Raw genomic sequence first — 15,402 nt, 5'->3', positions numbered from 1 at the left:
CTGAAATGGCATGACGGATGGCACCAGATTCCCACTGAGGTCATCAACAAGATCACAGCTATGTCCCCACCAACCAGCAAAAAGGAAACACAAGCTTTCCTAGGCGTCATTGTTTTTGGAGAATGCACATTCCCGAGTATAGCCAGATTGTGAACCCTCTCTACCTGGGTACCCGCCGTTCCCAACCGTTCCCAGCCCTTTCCAGCCCTTTCCAGCCCTTTCCAGCCGTTCCCAGATGTTCCCAGATGTTCTCCAGGTGTTCCCAGCCCCACCGCCGTAAAGCGAGCCGCGCCCGCCGCTCCGCGACACTCCGCACCCGCCGCCGTAAAGCGCGCCGCGCGGCGCGACAACATGGCGCCGCGCGTTCGCCTCGGTGCATCCCGGCATGCCCCGCGGCCGCCGCGCCTTTGCCTCGGTGCATCCCGGCATGCCCCGCGCCCGCCGCCGCCGCCATTTCCGGCAGCCCCCGCGCCGCCCTCCGCCTCCGCCGCCGCCGCCGCCGCTCCGGTGGGAGCCGGGATCGGGGAAAGGGGGAGCGGGTCCCACCGGGAGCAGCGGGATCAGCGCCGGGAGCCGCCCGCAGCGCCGCTGCCGCCCGCAGGTCCCGCAGCGCGCCGCGCCCAGCTGAGGAAATGGTGAGGGAACGGCTCCCCCCCCCCCGGGGGGAATGGAACCGACCGGGAGCGAACCCCGCCCCCCCCCGCGGGGGGAATGGAACCGGCCGGGAGCTCCCAGTCCCTCCCAGTTCATCCCAGTAACGTCCCAGTTCATCCCAGTAACGTCCCAGTTCATCCCAGTTCATCCCAGTCCCTCCCAGTTCCCTCCCAGTCCCTCCCAGTATGGTCCCAGTCCCTCCCAGTTTGCCCAGTTTGGTTTCCCAGTCCCTCCCAGTTCATCCCAGTAACCTCCCAGTTCAAACCAGTTCATCCCAGTATCGTCCCAGTCCATCCCAGTTCATCCCAGTATGGCCCAGTCCTTTCCCAGTCCATCCCAACCCCCTCCCAGTAAGTCCCAGTTCATCCCAGTCACTCCCAGTATCCCCAGACCCCATTCCCAGTTCCCTCCCAGTAACTCCCAGTTCCCTCCCAGTTCATCCCAGTAACCCCAAATCCCATTCCCAGTCCATCCCAGTATGGCCCAGTCCCTCCCAGTTTGATCCCAGTCCATCCCAGTCACCCCAAACCCCAAACCAGTTCCCTCCCAGTCCCTCCCAGTCCCTCCCAGTTCCCTCCCAGTCCCTCCCAGTTCCTCCCAGTTCCCTCCCAGTCCCTCCCAGTTCCTCCCAGTTCCCTCCCAGTCCCTCCCAGTTCCCTCCCAGTCCCCTCCCAGTCCCTCCCAGTTCCTCCCAGTTCCCTCCCAGTTCCCTCCCAGTTCCCTCCCAGTCCCCTCCCAGTCCCTCCCAGTTCCTCCCAGTTCCCTCCCAGTCCCTCCCAGTTCCCTCCCAGTCCCTCCCAGTCCCCTCCCAGTCCCTCCCAGTTCCCTCCCAGTCCCCTCCCAGTCCCTCCCAGTATAAACCAGTTCCTCCCAGTATAAACCAGTTCCCTCCCAGTATAAACCAGTTCCCTCCCAGTTCCCTCCCAGTCCCTCCCAGTATAAACCAGTTCCCTCCCAGTCCCTCCCAGTTCCTCCCAGTTCCCTCCCAGTCCCTCCCAGTAACTCCCAGTTCCCACCCAGTAACTCCCAGTCCCTCCCAGTATAAACCAGTTCCCTTCCAGTTCCTTCCCAGTCCCTCCCAGTATAAACCAGTTCCCTCCCAGTCCCTCCCAGTATAAACCAGTTCCCTCCCAGTAACTCCCAGTTCCCTCCCAGTCCCTCCCAGTTCCCTCCCAGTCCCTCCCAGTATAAACCAGTTCCCTTCCAGTTCCTTCCCAGTCCCTCCCAGTATAAACCAGTTCCCTCCCAGTCCCTCCCAGTCCCTCCCAGTATAAACCAGTTCCCTCCCAGTCCCTCCCAGTCCCTCCCAGTATAAACCAGTTCCCTCCCAGCACGGGCGGCTCAAGCTCCGCCCCGCGGACTCCGCCCGGCGCCGGCAGCGGGAGGAGAAACTGAGGCACTACCGGGAGGCCATGGACGCCTTACTGGGGGTACTGGTTTGTACTGGGAGGGACTGGGAGGGACTGGGGGTTACTGGTTTGTACTGGGAATGGGTTTGGGGTTACTGGTTTGAACTGGGAATGGGTTTGGGGTTACTGGTTTATACTGGGAATGGGTTTGGGGTTACTGGTTTGAACTGGGAATGGGTTTGGGGTTACTGGTTTATACTGGGAATGGGTCTGGGGTTACTGGTTTGTACTGGGAATGGGTTTGGGTTTACTGGTTTATACTGGGAATGGGTTTGGGGTTACTGGTTTGTACTGGAATGGGTTTGGGGTTACTGGTTTATACTGGGAATGGGTTTGGGTTTACTGGTTTATACTGGGAATGGGTTTGGGGTTACTGGTTTGTACTGGAATGGGTTTGGGGTTACTGGTTTGAACTGGGAATGGGTTTGGGGTTACTGGGATGAACTGGGAATGGGTTTGGGGTTACTGGTTTGTACTGGGAATGGGTTTGGGGTTACTGGTTTGTACTGGGAATGGGTTCGGGGTTACTGGTTTGTACTGGGAATGGGTTCAGGGTTACTGGTTTATACTGGGAAGGACTGGGAGGGTATTAAACTGGTCTGTACTGGTCTGTACTGGTTCATACTGGTTTATATTGGGATCCCACCTGTCCAGCAGGGGGCGCTGCCCGCCCAGGTGTTATCCCTGATTGGAAGTGGTTTATACTGGTTTGAACTGGTTTTTACTGGTTCATGCTGGTTTATACTGGTTTGAACTGGTTTATACTGGTCTATACTGGTTTATACTGGTTTGAACTGGTTTATACTGGTCTATACTGGTTCCCACCTGTCCAGCAGGGGGCGCCGCCCACCCAGGTGCTGCCCCGGACCGGAACTGGGAATTACCGGGGAGAAACTGGGATGTACTGGGTTTATACTGGTTTGTACTGGTCCGTACTGGTTTATACTGGTTTATACTGGTTTATACTGGTCTCTGCAGGGGCCGCCCCCCGCCCAGGTGCTGTCCCTGACGGGCGCCGTGCTGGCGGCCAATCCCGACGTGGGCACCTGCTGGAACCTGCGCCGGCGGGCACTGGGAGCACTGGGAGGGGACTGGTTCGTACTGGTTTATACTGGTTTATACTGGTTTGGGCCGGGAGGGGCCGGGAGGGCACTGGTTTGTACTGGGAGGGGGCGAGAAAGGGTTAAAAGGGAGTTTGGGGCTACTGGTTTGTACTGGGAGGGTACTGGGAGGGCACTGGTTTGTACTGGTTTGTACTGGTTTTTACTTTTTTTACTGGTTTATACTGGTTTTGACTGGTTTTTACCATCCATACTGGTCCCTACTGGTTTGTACTGGTTTATACTGGTTTATACTTCTTTGCCTTATACTTTTTTTACTGCTTTTTACTGGTTTTTACTGTTTTTTTTCTAATTCTTACTGGTTTTTACTGGTTTTTACTGGTTTATACTAGTTTATACTGGTTTTTACTGGTTTTTACTGGTTTTACTGGTTTTTACTGGTTTTTACCATCCATACTGGTCCATACTGGTTTGTACTGGTTTCGACTGGTTTATACTGCTTTGCCTTATACTTTTTTTACTGGTTCTTACTGGTTCTTACTGGTTCTTACTGGTTTTTACTGGTTTTTATTGTTTTTTACTGGTTTTTACTCTTTTTTTGTAGTTTTTACTGGTTTTTACCATCCATACTGGTCCATACTGGTCCATAGTGGTCCATACTGGTCCATACTGGTTTATACTGATCTATACTGGTTTACTTTATACTTTTTTTACTGGTTTACACTGGTTTTTACTGGCTTTTACTGGTTTTGACTGGTTTTTGCCACTCATACTGGTCCCTACTGACCCATACTGGTTTATACTGGTCTTTACTGGTTTATACTGGTTTGCCTTACACTTTTTTTACTGTTTTATACTGGTTTTTACTGGTTTTGACTGGTTTTTAGTGTTTTTTTCCTGTTTTTTGCCACTTACACGGGCCCGCACCGGTTCACACCGGGTCCGCACTGGTCCGTACTGGTCCTTACTGGTTTGTACTGGTGGCAGGGTGCCCTCGGAGCTGGCGTTCGTGGGGCAGTGCCTGGGGGTGAACCCCAAATCCTACGGGGCGTGGCACCACCGGGGCTGGGTGCTGGGCCACGCCCCGGCGCCCCCTGCTGGCCGGGAGGACCTGGCGCTGTGCGAGCGCCTGCTGGCGGCCGACCCCCGCAACTGTGAGTGCTGGTTTGTACTGGTTCATACTGGTTTGGACTGGGACGGGGTGCTGGGGGTGCTGGGGTAGGGCTGGGGTCACTGGTTTGGACTGGTTTGTACTGGGTTATACTGGGAGAGGGACATCAGTGTGTGTGTGAGCGCCCCCTGCTGGCCGGGAGGACCTAGCGCTGTGTGTACTGGTTGTACTGGTTTGTACTGGTTTATACTGGGATGGGGTGCTGGGGGTGCTGGGAGAGGGCTGGGGTCACTGGTTTGGACTGGTTTGTACTGGGTTATACTGGGAGAGGGACTGGGGTGTGTGTGTGTGAGCGCCCCCTGCTGGCCGGGAGGACCTGGCGCTGTGTGTACTGGTTGTACTGGGTTGTACTGGTTCATACTGGTTTATACTGGGGCGGGGTGCTGGGATAAGGCTGGGGTTACTGGTTTGGACTGGTTTATACTGGGTTATACTGGGAGAGGGACTGGGGTGTGTGTGTGTGTGCGCCCCCTGCTGGCCGGGAGGACCTGGTGACCCACTGTGATTTATACTGGTTTGTACTGGTTTGTACTGGGATGGGGTGCTGGGGGTCACTGGGTTGTACTGGGTTATACTGGGGGATACTGGGTTATACTGGGAGGCAGCTCAGGGATGCTTTGGGACCTACTGGGAGCAACTTTTGGGGTGCTGGGCTTACTGGTTTATACTGGGATGGGGCCTGGGACCTACTGGGAGTGACTTCGGGTTGTGCTGGGCTTACTGGTTTATACTGGGAGATGCTGCCACAGCCCTCAGGGGCTTAGGGTGGCTCCCAGTCCTTACTGGTTTATACTGGGAGATGCTGCCACAGCCCTCAGGGACTCGGGGCAGCTCCCAGTCCTTACTGGTTTGTACTGGGAGATGCCACCATGGCCCTCAGGGGCTCGGGGCAGCTCCCAGTCCTTACTGGTTTATACTGGGAGATGCCACGACGGCCCTCAGGGGCTCGGGGCAGCTCCCAGTCCTTACTGGTTTATACTGGAAGATGCCACCATGGCCCTCAGGGGCTCGGGGGCAGCTCCCAGTCCTTACTGGTTTATACTGGGAGATGCTGCCATGGTCCTCAGGGGCTCGGGGGCGGCTCCCAGTCCTTACTGGTTTGTACTGGTGCCCTCCCAGTATAAACCCAGCAAACCTGGAAACCCCAAGATCACACTTGGAGCCCACTGGGAATGGGTTTGGGCGCATGAAGCCTTACTGGTTTATACTGGGAGCTGCCGCCGCGGCCCTCAGGGGCTCGGGGGCGGCTCCCAGTCCTTACTGGTTTGTACTGGTGCCCTCCCAGTCCACGCCTGGGAGCACCGGCGGGCTCTGGTGGCCGGGCAGGACCCCGAGGCCGAGCTGGCATTCTCTGGGGCGCTGCTGAGCCGCGACTTCTCCAACTTCTCGGCCTGGCACCACCGGCTGCGGCTGCTGGCGCCCGCCCGGGGCGAGCCCGGGGCGCTGCCGCCCGAAAAGCTGAAGGAAGGTGAGAGAAAATTCCCAAAAATCTGTCGGATCCCAAAAAAAATGGACAGGCGATCCTAGAAAGGGGGGTTTAATGGTGGTCAATAGATCCCATTGGGTTTAATGGGGTAGACCTGGTGTCCCAAAATCCCCATTGGGTTTAATGGGGTAGACCTGGTATCGGTAAATCTCCATTGACTTTAATGGGTAGACCTGATGTCCATTAATCCCCATTGAGTTCAATGGGTAGACCTGGTATCCGCAAATCCCCATTGACTTTAATGGGGTAGACCTGGTGTCCCAAAATCCCCATTGACTTCAATGGGGTAGACCTGGTGTCCCTAATCCCCATTGACTTCAATGGGGTAGACCTGGTATCGGTAAATCTCCATTGACTTTAATGGGGTAGACCTGGTGTCCCAAAATCCCCATTGGGTTTAATGGGGTAGACCTGGTGTCCATAAATCCCCATTGACTTTAATGGGTAGACCTGGTGTCCGTAAATCCCCATTGACTTTAATGGGTAGACCTGGTGTCCCAAAATCCCCATTGACTTTATTGGGGTAGACCTGGTGTCCCTAAAAATCCCATTGGGTTTAATGGGGTAGACCTGGTATCCATAAATCCCCATTGACTTTAATGGGGTAGACCTGGTGTCCATTAATCCCCATTGACTTTAATGGGGTAGACCTGGTATCCGCAAATCCCCATTGACTTTAATGGGGTAGACCTGGTGTCCCCAAGTTCCCATTGACTTTAATGGGGTAGACCTGGTGTCCCAAAATCCCCATTGACTTTAATGGGGTAGACCTGGTGTCTCCAAATCCCCATTGGGTTTAATGAGTACACCTGTACTCCCCCACACCTGGGCGCCCCCATTCAGATTTCGGGGCATCCCACGAGGTTTTGGGGTGCCCCTTTGCCCCCCTGAGATTTTGTGCTGCTCCCTTTGCGCCTCCAGAGCTGGAGCTGGTGCAGAACGCCGTCTTCACCGACCCCACGGACCAAAGCGCCTGGGTGTACCTGCGCTGCATCCTCTCCCGAGGTAACCCGGCCTTCCCTCCCACCCCTGGGGCTCTCACCTGGATTTTTGGGGCGCCCCCTGAATGTTGGGGTGCCCCCCGACAGCCCCCCCGCCGCCTAGGGTTATCTGTCTCCATGTCGACCGTGAGGACGCGACGCTGGCTGTCATCTTCTCCCGGCCCGTCAAGGTGAGTGGGGACACCTGGGAACCCCAAAAATCATCTGTGTCCCCCCAAAAAATCACCTGGATACACCTGAGTACCCCCAAAATCATCAGGGAACCCCAAAAATCAACTGGATCCACCTGGATTGCCCCCAAAATCACCTGGGTACCCTGCAAAATCATCCGAGAATGCCAAAAACTACCGGGATGCACCTGAGAACTCCTTAAAATCACCTGGGAGACCCTATAATCACCTGGATATCCCCAAAATCACCTGAATACACCTGGATCCCGCCAAAACATCACCTGAATAACCCCAATAATCACCCGGATCACCCAAAAATCTCCTGGGTACCCCCAAAGATCATCTGGATTGCCCAAAACTCCTGGGGGCCCTCCCAAACCGGTCCTTCTGAATCCCCATTGGCTTTAATGGGGTAGACCTGGTGTCCTTAAATCCCCATTGACTTTAATGGGTAGACCTGGTGTCCCTGTATTCCCATTGACTTTAATGGGTAGACCTGGTGACCCAAAATCCCCATTGGGTTTAATGGGGTAGACCTGGTGTCCTTAAATCCCCATTGACTTTAATGGGGTAGACCTGGTGTCTGTAAACCCCCATTGACTTTAATGGGTAGACCTGGTGTCCCCAAATCCCCATTGACTTTAATGGGGTAGACCTGGTGTCCATAAATCCCCATTGACTCCAATGGGGTAGACCTGGTGTCCCCAAATCCCCATTGACTTTAATGGGGTAGACCTGGTGTCCCAAAATCCCCATTGACTTTAATGGGTAGATCTGGTGTCCTTAAATCCCCATTGATTTTAATGGGGTAGACCTGGTGTCCCAAAATCCCCATTGACTTTAATGGGTAGACCTGGTGTCCCAAAATCCCCATTGACTTTAATGGGTAGACCTGGTCTCACAAAATCCCCATTGACTTAAATGGGGTAGACCTGGTGTCCCAAAATCCCCATTGACTTTAATGAGTAGATCTGGTGTCCCAAAATCCCCATTGACTTTAATGGGTAGACCTGGTGTCCATAAATCCCCATTGACTTTAATGAGTAGATCTGGTGTCCCAAAATCCCCATTGACTTTAATGGGTAGACCTGGTGTCCATAAATCCCCATTGACTTTAATGGGGTAGACCTGGTGTCACAAAAATCCCCATTGACTTTAATGGGTAGACCTGGTGTCCCAAAATCCCCATTGACTTTAATGGGGTAGACCTGGTAGCCGCAAATCCCCATTGACTTTAATGGGGTAGACCTGGTGTCCGCAAATCCCCATTGACTTTAATGGGGTAGACCTGGTGTCCATAAATCTCCATTGACTTTAATGGGGTAGACCTGGTGTCCCAAAATCCCCATTGACTTTAATGGGGTAGACCTGGTGTCCCAAAATCCCCATTGACTTTAATGGGGTAGACCTGGTGTCCAAAGATCCCCATTGACTTTAATGGGGTAGACCTGGTGTCTGTAAACCCCCATTCATTCCAATGGGTAGACCTGATGTCCTCAACACTTCACTGTTAAAAACTCCAATTTTGGGGCTGCAAATTCTGGATTTTTAGTAGGAAAACCCCCAAAACTTTGCGCTTTACCCCCCCACAGGTTAACCCGGAGTGCCCGGAGCTGAAGGCGACCGTGGACGGCTCCGCCCTGGCCGGGCCGTGGCGCTCGGCCGAGGGGCGGCCACGCCCCAGCCACACCTGGGTATCCTCCCCCCCAAAGGCAGGAGGGCGGGGCCGGGGTGGGCGTGGCTTGGGGGGTGGGCGTGGTCACCTCACCTGGCACACCTTGACGGGTGACATCAGCTCTGCCACCTCCCTGCCCCGCCCACCGAGAGCCCCGCCCACCTGGAGGTCACCTGGGCTGACTCCGCCCCCCGCCAGGTGACGCTGCTGCCAGGTGAGGCCACGCCCCCTCGGACCCCGCCCGCTTCTGGCCACGCCCCTTCCTCACCTGGCCACGCCCTTTTCTCCCCCAGGTGAGGCCGAGGCGTGGTGGCAGGAGCCAATCGTGGAGCGGGAGCTGTTCTGGTGAGCCACGCCCCCTTTTTTTGGCAAAGCCACGCCCCCTTTCCCTCAACCCCCACCTCCTTGGGCCACACCCACATTGAGCTGCCAATCATCCTTCTAAATGGGGTGAAGCCACGCCCCTTTTCCCAAGCCACGCCCCTTAATTAAGCCACGCCCACCCCTGCTGCCATTCCTTCCCATGGGTTTGAGCCACGCCCACCCAATTCCTAATCCCGTTAAGCCCCGCCCCCTTGTTGCAAGCCACGCCCCTTTGTGACAAGCCACGCCTCCTTTTGAGCTATGACCACGCCCCTTTATGCAAAGCTCCGCCCCCTTTTCAAGCCCTGCCCCTTTTGCGCTCTGACCACGCCCATTTCTCAAGCCCCGCCCCTTTTTGAGCTCTGACCCCGCCCATTTCTGCAAGCCCCGCCCTTTTTGCGCTCTGGCCCCGCCCCTTTATCAAGCCCCGCCCCTTTTGGAGCTCTGGCCACGCCCCTTTATCAAGCCCCGCCCCTTCCGCTCTCTGGCGCCGCCCCCAGGCCGGAGCTGGGCGTGGCGGCGGCGCCGGTGCTGCAGGAGCAGGTCCAGGTGTGCCGGGAGCTGCTGGAGCTGGAGCCCCAGAGCCGCGGTGAGAGCCCCAAAATACCCCAAAATATACCCCAAAATACCCCAAAATATACCTCAAAAATACCCAGAATTACTGCCAAAAAACAGCCAAAAATACCCCAAAATACCCCGAAATATACCCCAAAATACCTCAAAATATACCCCAAAATACCCAGAATTACTGCCAAAAACCAGCCAAAAATACCCCAAAAATACCCAGAATTACTGCCAAATCCAGCCAAAAATACCCCAAAAATATACCCCGAAATACCCCAAAATATACCCCCAAAATACCCACAATTACTGTCAAAAAACAGCCAAAAATACCCCAAATTATACCCCAAAATACCCCAAAATATACCCAAAAAATACCCAGAATTACTGCCAAATCCAGCCAAAAATACCCCAAAATATACCCCAAAAATAGCCCAAAATATACCCCAAAAATACCCAGAATTACTGCCAAATCCAGCCAAAAATACCCTAAAATATACCCCAAAAATACCCCAAAATATACCCCAAAAATACCCAGAATTACTGCCAATAACCAGCCAAAAATACCCCAAAATACCCCAAAACATACCCCAAAAATACCCACAATTACTGTCAAAAACCAGCCAAAAATACCCTGAAATATACCCCCAAAATACCTCGAATTACTGGAAAAAAACAGCTAAAAATACCCCAAAATATACCCCAAAATACCCCAAAATATACCCCAAAATTACCTAGAATTACTGCCAAAAACCAGCCAAAAATACCCTAAAATATACCCAAAAATACCCCAAAATATAGCCCAAAAATACCCACAATTACTGTCAAAAAACAGCCAAATATACCCCGAAATATACCCCAAAATTACCTAGAATTACTGCCAAAAACCAGCCCAAAATATCCCAAAATATACCCCAAAGTACCCCAAAACATACCCCAAAAATACCCACAATTACTGTCAAAAAACAGCCAAAAATACCCTAAAATATACCCCAAAATTACCTAGAATTACTGCCAAAAACCAGTCAAAAATAACCCAAAGTATACCCCAAAAATGCCCCTAAATATACCCCAAAATACCCAGAATTACTGCCAAAAACCAGCCAAAAATACCCCAAAATATACACCAAAATACCCCAAAATATGTCCCAAAAAATACCCATAATTACTTCCAAAAACCAGCCAAAAATACCCCGAAATATACCCCAAAATACCCCAAAATATACCCCAAAATACCCCAAAATATGTCCCAAAACTGCCCACAATCACTCCCCAAAAACCAGCCAAAAACACCCCAAAAATACCCAGAATTACTCCCAAAAATGGACTAAAAGCCAGCCAAAAATACCCAAAAAACCAGCCAAAAATACCCCAGAAATACCCAAAATTAATCTCAAAAATCCCCAAAAACCAGCAAAAAATAACCCAAAATACCCCAAAAATTCCCAAATTTACTCCCCAAAAACCACCCTAAAAATGCCCCCACAAACACCCCTAAAATTGCCCCAAAACACCCCAAAATACCCAAACCAACCCCAAAATTCCCTTCAAAAAACCCCAAAACCACCCCAAAAAAATCCTCCAAAAAAGCTCCAAAATTCCCCCCAAAAAATCCCCAAAAAATCCCCCCAAAAGAACCTGAAACTCACCCAAAATTCCCCCCAAAAAAACCCCAAAACCCCCCAAAATTCCCCCAAAGAACTCCAAAAATACCAAAAAAATTCCCGCAAAAAAAAACCCAAAACCCACCCAAAATATCCCCCAAAAAACCCCAAAACCAACCTAAAAAAACCCCAAAAATTCCCCCAAAAACCCCAAAATTCCCCCAAAAAACTCCAAAAATAGAAAAAAAAAATTCACCCCCAAAAACCCAAAACCCACCCAAAATTCCCTTCAAAAATCCCCAAAATTCCCCCCAAAAAAACCCCAAAATTCCTAAAAAAAACCCAAAAAAAACCCAAAAAACCCCAAAATTCCCCAAAAAATCCAAAATTCTGGTCTATACTGGTCCATACCGGTCCATACTGGTTTATACTGGTCCATACTGGTTTATACTGGTCCATACTGGTCCATACCGGTCCATACTGGTTTATACTGGTCCATACTGGTCCATACTGGTCCATACTGGTTTATACTGGTCCATACTGGTTTATACTGGTCCATACTGGTTTATACTGGTCCATACTGGTCCATACTGGTTTATAGTGGTCCATACTGGTCCATACTGGTCCATACTGGTCTATACTGGTTTATACTGGTTTATACTTGTCCATACTGGTCCATACCGGTCCATACTGGTTTATACTGGTCCATACTGGTCCATACCGGTCCATACTGGTTTATACTGGTCCATACTGGTGCAGGCTGCCTGCTGACCCTGGCTCTGCTTTTGGCCGCGTTGGATCCTCGGGGCGGCGCCCGCGAGATCCGGGAGCACCTGGGGAGCCTGCGGGTAACTGGTTTATACTGGTTTATACTGGTTTGTACTGGTTTGTACTGGTTACCGGTTTATACTGGTTTGTACTGGTTTGTACTGGGCAGGCCGCGGACCCGCTGCGCTCCGGCTTCGTGGCCCATGTCCAGTCGCGCTTCGAGGCCGCGCTGGCCGTGCTGGGAGCGGGGCAGGAGCTCAGCCTGGCCAGTAAGGTAACTGGTTTGTACTGGTTTGTACTGGTTTGTACTGGTTTGTACTGGTTTGGGGTCGGGGGGTTACTGGTTTGTACTGGGAGGGGGCTGGGAGGGGGTTTGGGGGTGGTGGGAGGGGATTAAAGGGTTAAAAATGGGGAAAAATGGGGATTTTTTATACTGGTTTATACTGGTTTGTACTGGTTTGGGGTTGGGGGTTACTGGTTTGTACTGGTTTATACTGGGAGGGGACTGGGATGGACTGGGAGGGGATTTGGAGGGACTGGGAAGGGATTAAAGGGTTAAAAATGGGGGAAAATGGGGAAAAAAGGGAGAAAATTGGGATTTTTTAATACTGGTTTATACTGGTTTGTACTGGTTTGGGGTTTGTGGTTACTGGTTTATACTGGTTTATACTGGGAGGGGACTGGGATGGACTGGGAGGGGGTTTGGGGGTGGTGGGAGGGAGTGAAAGGGTTAAAAATGTGGAAAAATGGGGAAAAATGGGGATTTTTTATACTGGTTTATACTGGTTTGTACTGGTTTGTACTGGTTTGGGGTTGGGGGTTACTGGTTTATACTGGTTTATACTGGGAGGGGACTGGGATGAACTGGGAGGGGATTTGGGGGTGGTGGGAGGGAGTGAAAGGGTTAAAAATGGGGGAAAATGGGGAAAAAATGGGGAAAATGGGGATTTTTTTTATACTGGTTTATACTGGTTTGGACTGGTTTATACTGGTGTGGTACTGGCTTATACTGGTTTATACTGGGAGGGGACTGGGATGAACTGGGAGGGGATTTGGAGGGACTGGGAGGGGATTAAAGGGTTAAAAATGGGGAAAAAGGCAGAAAATTGGGATTTTTTATACTGGTTTATACTGGTTTATACTGGTTTGTACTGGTCCATACTGGTTTGTACTGGTTTCTACTGGGCCATACTGGTTTGTACTGGTTTGTACTGGGCCATACTGGTTTATACTGGTTTGGGAGGGTTTATAGCGGTTTAAAGCAGTTTAAACTGGTTTGTAGTGGTTTGTACTGGTTTATACTGGTCTGTAGCAGTTTATAATGGTTTATTTGGGTTTATACTGGTCCATACTGGTTTATACTGGTTTATACTGGTTTATACTGGTTCAGGGGCTGACGGCACTGCCGTTCCTGGAGCGGATGGCCGCGCTGAGCCGGCTGGAGCTGGGTTATACTGGGTTATACTGGTTTATACTGGTTTATAGCCGTTATTTGGGTTTTTACTGGTCCATACTGGTTTATACTGGTTTATACTGGTCCATACTGGTTTATACTGGTCCATACTGGTTTATACTGGTCCATACTGGTCCATACTGGTTTATACTGGTTTATACTGGTTTATACTGGTTCAGGGGCTGACGGCACTGCCGTTCCTGGAGCGGATGGCCGCGCTGCGCCGGCTGGAGCTGGGTTATACTGGGTTATACTGGTTTATACTGGTTTATAGCCATTATTTGGGTTTATACTGGTCCATACTGGTTTGTACTGGTTTGTACTGGTTTATACTGGTTTATACTGGTTCAGGGGCTGACGGCGGTGCCGTTCCTGGAGCGGATGGCCGCGCTGAGCCGGCTGGATCTGGCTGGGAACGAACTGCGGGAGCTGCCGGCGGCGCTGGGAGCGCTGCGGCGCCTGAGGGTGAGAAACCAGTTCAACCAGTAACACACCAGTTCAACCAGTAACACATCCCAGTAACATCCCAGTTACATCCCAGTTCCTCCCAGTTCCTCCCAGTCCCTCCCAGTATAAACCAGTTCCCTCCCAGTTCCCTCCCAGTTCATCCCAGTCCGTCCCAGTTCCCTCCCAGTCCCTCCCAGTTCCCTCCCAGTTCATCCCAGTCCGTCCCAGTTCATCCCAGTCCATCCCAGTCCCTCCCAGTCCCTCCCAGTTCATCCCAGTCCCTCCCAGTCCCTCCCAGTCCGTCCCAGTACAAACCAGTTTGCAGGAACTGGATCTCTCCGACAACCACGTGACCGAGGTGGGCGTGGCCCCGCCCCTCCCCCGCCTGCAGCTGCTGCGGCTGGACCGGAACCGTATGGACTGGTTTATACTGGTTTATACTGGGAGGGCGCTGGGAGGGGACTGGGAGGGACTGGGAGGGACTGGGAGGGAACTGGGAGGGAACTGGGAGGGAACTGGGAGGGACTGGGAGGGAACTGGGAGGGACTGGGATGAACTGGGAGGGACTGGGATGAACTGGGAGGGAACTGGGATGAACTGGGAGGGAACTGGGAGGGAACTGGCAGGAACTGGGAGGGACTGGGAGGAACTGGGAGGGAACTGGGAGGGACTGGGAGGGACTGGGATGAACTGGGAGGGACTGGGAGGGAACTGGGAGGAACTGGGAGGGACTGGGAGGGAACTGGTTTATACTGGGATGAACTGGGAGGGACTGGGAGGGAACTGGGATGAACTGGGTTATACTGGGAGGGACTGGGAGCAACTGGGGGGACCCTGGGATGGACGGGGAGGGCACTGGTTTATACTGGGAGGGACTGGGCAGCTCTGTGGCTCCATACTGGTCCATACTGGTCTATACTGGTCCATACTGGGCCGGCATTTCCCGCGCTGGGGAGGGGGAAGGGGGCGTGGCTTAGCCCGCAGTGGGCGTGGTCTGACGGCCCCACCCCCCCAGCCATTGGCCACGCCCCCGCTCTCGCCCCATTGGCTGCCTGGCCCCGCCTGGCCCGGCTGGGATTGGCCGAGACCCCGCTGGGCTCCGCCCCCGGCGGCCCCGCCCACCTGGCCGAGCTGCTGCCGGGCGTCGAGGTCGCCTTCAGCTGATTGGCTGCTGCCGCTGCCGGCCACGCCCCTTCGCCCGCGCTGGCCACGCCCCCTTTGCCGGGCGGCGCGGGAACTTCCGGGTCCGGCGTTCAATAAAGGCACGGCCCCGTTCCTCCCAGTTCCTCCCAGTTCCTCCCAGTTCCATCCAATCCCTTCCCAGTTCCTCCCAGTTCCTCCCAGTTCCATCCAATCCCTTCCCAGTTCCTCCCTGTTCCTCCCAGTTCCTCCCAGTTCCTCCCAGTTCCATCCAATCCCTTCCCAGTTCCTCCCTGTTCCTCCCAGTTCCATTCAATCCTCTCCCAGTTCCTCCCTGTTCCTCCCAGTTCCTCCCAGTTCCATCCAATCCCTTCCCAGTTCCTCCCAGTTCCTCCCAGTTCCATTGAATCCCTTCCCAGTTCCTCCCAGTTCCTCCCAG

The 15,402-nt window shown here is 53.1% G+C and overlaps 1 protein-coding gene across 1 annotated transcript; it reads left to right on the top strand.

Moving 5' to 3' along the window:
- Positions 1-245: 245 nt before the first annotated feature.
- RABGGTA (Rab geranylgeranyltransferase subunit alpha) lies at positions 246-15,105 on the top strand. Its single transcript, XM_085565423.1, has 16 exons — positions 246-635; positions 1,986-2,084; positions 3,042-3,157; positions 4,112-4,278; positions 5,581-5,763; positions 6,703-6,786; positions 6,870-6,952; positions 8,545-8,646; positions 8,748-8,841; positions 8,921-8,972; positions 9,491-9,579; positions 11,915-12,003; positions 12,093-12,197; positions 13,728-13,841; positions 14,149-14,236; positions 14,839-15,105. The coding sequence occupies exons 1-16, from the start codon at positions 246-248 to the stop codon at positions 14,985-14,987; spliced, it is 2,004 nt and encodes a 667-aa protein (XP_085421549.1). The 3' UTR covers positions 14,988-15,105.
- The last annotated feature ends 297 nt before the right edge of the window (positions 15,106-15,402 follow it).

The sequence above is a fragment of the Lonchura striata genome, chromosome 36 (genome assembly GCF_050655825.1).
Source record: "Lonchura striata isolate lonStrDom1 chromosome 36, ASM5065582v1, whole genome shotgun sequence".
Classification (NCBI taxonomy): Eukaryota; Metazoa; Chordata; class Aves; order Passeriformes; family Estrildidae; genus Lonchura; species Lonchura striata.
This window is presented reverse-complemented; position numbering and strand designations above follow the sequence as displayed.